Raw genomic sequence first — 5,865 nt, forward strand, 5'->3', positions numbered from 1 at the left:
TCTTTCGCCGTCCAGCCGGCGTGGCGGAAGGTGCGGCCGCACCTTCGGCCGGAGGCGCTGTCGGCGCCTGAGTGGAGGGAGGAGGAGTGAGGAGGCGTTCAGCCGCCGGGCGCGGCGAGGCGGAGCACTCACCAAGCGCGCGATGAACATGTCCTTGCCGGCGGGGCGAGGGCAGCCTTTGAGGACGCTCATCTCGGCATGGATGTTGTCTCGCAGGAAGGGCTTCTTGTTCGAGCCCGACTTGAGCGGCACGTGGTCGTCGCCGGCGATCAGCAGCGCACCGTACCGGTACTTCCTCCCGTGAATCGTCGCAGCCTGATCGACAGCGATCTGGAGCGCCTCGTAGAGCCCGTCGTCGTTGGCGGCGTTCGGCGCGGGGATCTGCCACTCGCGGTATGGAGGAGAGGGAGCCGCGCCAGCCTCGGCAGAGGGAGCGCCGCTCGCATTGATCGCAAACGCTGCTACAGGTACCGCAGGCGCTGCAGGCTCATCGTGTGTGGCCGCCGAGCAAGCAGAAGCCTGTGTGCGTGCGCACTTGTTGCTCGGGGCTTCAGGCACCGCAGCGCCGCTCGCCTTGGCCCGTTTCCTCTCCCGGCGCTGCGCTGCCCGAGAGCCTCCCGGCATCCAGTGCGGGTTGAATGCTGCAAGAGCCGCTGCAAGTAGAGCTCTACACGAGACGATGCAGGATTTGGATTACAGCAGGGGTGGGAGTGAAAATTTACTGCGTGCACGGAAGGTCAGCCAACTCGGACGGCTGGCGTTCGAGATCTGTGTCTTTGCTAAAAAACAAATAATTTTCCTTTTATCTACATGGCGGCGGTGACGGGCGACGCCGAAAACATCAACAAGCAGGCGCGCAAGATGCGCACCAACTGGGTCACGAACAAGCAAACGGCGGACGGCTTCTTGCCGCGGTGGAGGGCGCCCGCACCGCCTAGCTCCGCGGACGGGCCCCTCCACCCTTCACGTACGGATCATGTAGTCCCCACACTCGCTGTCGTGGGATCGCTTGTCATGTGAGAGAAGCCTGTTATTAGATGCCATGTCGTCTCTTCTTGCAGTCTGAGCGACGGCTGGCATTGCGCGAACATTCGAGGTTTCGAAGCCAGAAGGGCGTCGGCAAGAAGAAAAACTGCCCCCCGCCGCGCTGGGCGACCACTCACACGGCCTCGCTGTGCTTTTGTGTTCGGTTGCGCCATGCAAGACGTCCGACGCCACAGTGGGCCGGCTGGTCTCCGTGTGCGCCCGTGTGTCCTCTCGTGTGTCCTCTGCCTCGCCGCCGCTGCGTTTCTTTCCTCCCTCGATGGGCACGCGCAGTTCGCGACCACCGTTGTGCCGCCGCCGACGACGGAATTTAACTTCAGTTCACAAGGCCACCTCGCTGTGCCTGGCGGCCGCATTTGGTACGGTGTCGTTGGAGAGCGGCGCAAAGGCGAACCGCCGATGCTCGTCATTCACGGCGGTCCTGGCTTGAGCCATCACTACCTCTACCCGCTCACGGCGCTCTCTGCCTCTCGGCAACTCATCTTCTACGACCAGCTCGATGCGGGCAGTTCCGAGTGGCCCAACGACCCCAAGAACTGGAACGTGCCTCGCTACCTCGCCGAGATCGACGCGCTGCGCTCTCACCTCGGCCTCGACAGCCTCATCATGTTCGGAAACTCGTGGGGCGGCACCATCGCAGCGGCGTACGCGGCACGGCGGCCGCCGGGCCTCACCAAGCTGATCCTCTCTGGGCCGCTCATCGACACGCGGCGGTGGGTGGCCGACAACGCCGTGTACCGCGCCGCCCTGCCGGCGGGTGCACAAGAGGCGACCGACCGCTACGCACCAATAGCCTTGGCTTCCGCGCCTCACGCTCACTCCACAGCTGCCTTGACCTCCAGGCGCTGCGTGCGTGCCTCGCCTCCGGAGACACCTCGAGCGAGGCCTTTGCGGCGGCGACGGACCTCTTCTACCGGCGGCACTTGTGCCGGCGGGACCCGTGGCCCGACTTTGTGGCGGCGACTTTCGAGCCGCGCCTCTTCAACAAGCGGTGCTACGAGGGCATGTGGGGACCGACGGAGTTCATCTCCACCGGCGTGCTCCGCGACTACAACGGCTCGGCGGAGCTCGCGAGCATTGATGTGCCCACGCTGCTCACGTGCGGAGAGTTAATAATTATTAATTATTAATCATTAATTATTAATTAGGTGCCCACGCTGCTCACGTGCGGCGAGTTCGACGAGGCGACGCCCGACACCACGCGGCGAGATCTAGACGTGATGTCAGGGATTGTTCCGGGAGAGAGCCGACGTGTGGCCGCAGCTCTACCCAATGCGGCCAAAGGAGATCAACCTCGAGAAGAGGGAGAGCCGCAGCTCACCATCCTTCCTCCTTCCTTCGAGGCGCTTCGCGGCGGCGATACCGGGCGCCGAGGTCGTGGTGTTCCCAAACGCGTCGCATATGACCTTCGTCGAGGTTCCGGAGAGCTACCTCTCCGTCGTGCGAGGGTTCGTCGAGGCGGCGCCAGAGACGGCGCCAGCGGCAGCAGTCGCCGTCGCGGGGGAGCGCCGTGCTGTCGGCCGCGGCTTGCTCAACGGCGCGTCGCCATGCACGTGGTCTACGGGCGGCGGCTTCTACGCCTACCCCTTCACAGCGTACTGGAACGCCACCTCGGGCGACTACGGCTGGGAGGCGCGGATCGTCGCTCCCTCGCAGGCCGTCGTCGGGACCAGCTCCGGGCGGCGGCGGCGGCGGCGGAGAGGCGAGGAGACTCGCGGGCGCGAGGCCGTCACCGGCGTCGGCGCGCTGCGCTTTGGCGGCGCAGCCGACGTCTACGACCGGCCGTACGCCGAGGTCCTCGACCCCGCCGTCGAGGTTGGCTGGGCGGCGTGGCTTGTGCCGCCCGAAGTGCGTCCCGACCCGCAGCGCCGCGGCGAGTGGACCTCGCGTGCGTTCGTCGGCACGCGAGTCTCGACGGCGTCGCACACCTTTTGCGGCTGCCAGTCGATGAGGGGGGACGCGGCGGCGTTTCGGCTCACCGAGCACGGCCGCGCCAGCGGCGACATCCCGCCCCGCCCCGCTCGCGTGCCTTGGTACGCCAACCTCACGCGTCGCGAGATCAGCGCGCAGATCCGGGCGACGTGCGCCGCGCTCGCGCGGCGGACGAGCTGCCCGGAGGACAACGAGACCGCCTACGCTGAGTGGGCGAGCGGGAGGGACAATGGCACGTACTGGCGGCTGCCTCCGTGGGTCGAGGTGTATAGCAGCCTGCCGGTGTGAGCCGTACGTGGGATCTGGGAAAATGAAACCTATATCGTGTAGACTCGCGATCTCCGATCTCTCTCGAGACCACCAGATACGAGAGAGAGAGACTTGAGCGGAGCGCAGCGGAGGGGAGAGCGTCTGAGGTCTCGTGAGGACAGAGGAGCGGTGTGGAGCGCTCTATCTGTGCGCACTGGGCGGCGCACTGCGCACTCGGCACTGCGGCACTGGGCGCGCGGGGACCGGGGTCCTATATGCTATAAGCTAATTCTGTGTATCACGATTCCCGTTTGGCAGGATTCCTTCCTCGCTCTCTGGCACTTTCTTTCCGCCAACGCGGGAGGATGGGCAAAACCCAAAATAAATGGCGACACACACGTCACACCGGGGGGAGGACTAGCCCCACAGCAGTGCACGACGCCACTGCCACTCGCACTCCGCACGCGATCCACCAAAAAACCCGCGGACAAGGCGCCCCCGGCCCCCCGCCCGCCCGCTGTGGGCCAAGGGCAAGGCGGCGCTCTAGCCCGGTCCTCACGCCCCGCGCTCGACGCCCAAGTCGTCGGCGACCCGCTCCTTCTTCTCCTTGCTCGCCTTGCCCCACGAGACCACCACAAGCCGCGTCACCTCGTTCATCACGCGGCGGCCGAGCGCGCGCCTGGGAAGGGCTCGGACAGGGCTCAGAAGAAGGCTCAGAAGAAAGCCAATCACGTGGCGGCCGAGCGCGGGCAGCGAGAGGCTAGTCTCGGCCACTCCCGGCTAATCTCGCGCCGCCACTCCGGCAGCGAGTCGAGCATGCGCTCCGAGACGTCGAGCACGCCTAATTAAGAGTGAGGTGTTGATTAATTGTTACTTCGAGTCGAGCATGCGCTCTGCGACGTCGAGCACGCCCTGCACCAGCGGCTGCGGCAGCCCGCCCTCGCTCACGCGCGCGGCGAGCGCGTCGGAGAAATGGACGCAGTTCTTGTCGAAGACGTGGTACGCGTCGGCGTCCCACGTGGCCTCGAGGCTGCCGACGAGGCCCTCGACCTCGTCCTTGCCGAGCAGCGACGGGCCGAGGTCGATGGTCACCTGCGGACGCAGCCAGAGGTACGAGACACGCGGCCGAGCGGCATGGTCTCGGCTCCACGCCCCTCGGCACGATCTCACGGTCTCGGCAGTGTCTCGGCTCGGTCTCTCGGTCTCTCGGCTCGACCCTCGCCTGCGGCCGGTCCCCGAGCATCTCCTCCATCACCGGCACCGTCCTGCACTCGATGTGGTCCGAGTAAAAGTACTCCACGCCGTGCACCCGGATGCCGACGTGCGGGATCATCGGCAGCTGCTTGGCCACCGATGTGGAGAGCACGCTGGTCAGCGGGCCGCCGATCTCGTAAAAGGTCGCCAGCACGCGCGCCTCGTCGGCCGCCGCCTCGGCGGGCACAGCCGGGATCGAGTCGACACCCCAGAGCTGCGGCAGGAAGGAGGCGCGCTGCGCGGCGGCCGAGCCGTCGGCGGGCATGGCGTGCGCGCCGGAGGCGTCGAGGTACTCCTTCGCCGCGCGCCGCGTCGCCTCCTCGTACTCTTTCGGCGTCAGCCCCGCCGCCTCGGCGCGGCGCTGCTGGTCGGCGACGGCCTGGTCAGTGCTGCCGGGCGTGCGAAAGACGGCGAGCGGCGACGCGTGCCGCAGCACCGGCGCGGCGGGCGCACGCGAACCGGGCTGGAAGGCCGTCGAGGCGAGGAAGAACGCATTCATTACGGAGCGGTGCCGAAAGGGAAAGAAGAATTTTACTTTGTGGTTTACACTTAGCTCCGAGAGAGGGAAGAGAGAGTGGAACTGAGCAACAACATGACCTGTAGGCAAATGATCGGAGTGGGAGTCAGAAATGTGGTCCTTGCGCGAGGGGAGCTCGATAGACTCGAGGGGCCAGGATACGCCGCGAGGAGGACGGAGTTGCGCCGAAAGGCGAAAGAAGCCGCGAGAACAAGGGACCGGCAGGCGGCAGCGTCGCAGGACGAGGCAGAAGAGAACGACGCGACAGAGGAGGAAGTGACAAGGGAGAGAACGACGAGGGTGGGACGACCGCGAGGTGGCATGAAGGTTGCAGCGAGAATCGGCGAGAGACTGCGAAGAGAGATAGGAAGAGGCAGACTCCCTAGGGTGGGCGACGGATAGCGCACCACACACCTCTCCTTAAAATCCCTGTGTGGTGGCGGCGTGCCGTCCTCCCATCCCTCCCTTGGGTTGTCTGTTTTCTTTCTTTCTTTTTCCGAGAGAGGGGGCGCTCCGCTGCTAGGGGAAACCTGGAGCGCGGACTAACCCTCGGAGAGTATTCTTTAGCTCCGAGTAGAGGGGGCGTTCCACAGCTAGGGGAAACCCGGAGGCTTAGGCTGAACAAGCTTTTCCTCTCGCACCCCGTCTGTTTTCCTTTCCTTTTTTCTCTACAGCACCCTCTCTTGGGAAAACTCCGTGGAAATCGTCAAATTTTGGGCTCTGAGCCGAGTCTGAGGCTGGTTTGGGCCCAAAATAAGCCAAATTTTAGGCCAAATCGGCAAAATGCCGGGAATTTTGCGGAGAACCCGTGTATACCTGGAATTTACCCTGCGACCGCCTGGGTATTTTGTCGATTTCCTCAATTTTGC

At 65.0% G+C, this 5,865-nt stretch overlaps 2 protein-coding genes across 2 annotated transcripts; one reads left to right on the forward strand and one right to left on the reverse strand.

Annotated features, from left to right (window-relative positions):
* Positions 1–1,443: 1,443 nt before the first annotated feature.
* EMIHUDRAFT_120752 (hypothetical protein) lies at positions 1,444–3,264 on the forward strand (the record flags this gene model as incomplete). The annotated part of the gene is made up of 4 exons (XM_005761539.1): positions 1,444–1,761; positions 1,887–2,126; positions 2,193–2,266; positions 2,388–3,264. The coding sequence occupies 4 exons, from the start codon at positions 1,444–1,446 to the stop codon at positions 3,262–3,264; spliced, it is 1,509 nt and encodes a 502-aa protein (XP_005761596.1).
* Positions 3,265–3,592: 328 nt separating this feature from the next.
* EMIHUDRAFT_471030 (hypothetical protein) lies at positions 3,593–4,978 on the reverse strand (the record flags this gene model as incomplete). The annotated part of the gene is made up of 4 exons (XM_005761540.1): positions 3,593–3,904; positions 4,018–4,055; positions 4,126–4,317; positions 4,487–4,978. 4 exons carry the CDS (start codon positions 4,976–4,978, stop codon positions 3,781–3,783), a joined length of 846 nt encoding a protein of 281 aa, XP_005761597.1. The 3' UTR covers positions 3,593–3,780.
* Between the last annotated feature and the right edge of the window lie 887 nt (positions 4,979–5,865).

The sequence above is a fragment of the Emiliania huxleyi genome (genome assembly GCF_000372725.1).
Source record: "Emiliania huxleyi CCMP1516 unplaced genomic scaffold EMIHUscaffold_702, whole genome shotgun sequence".
NCBI lineage: Eukaryota > Haptophyta > Isochrysidales > Noelaerhabdaceae > Emiliania > Emiliania huxleyi.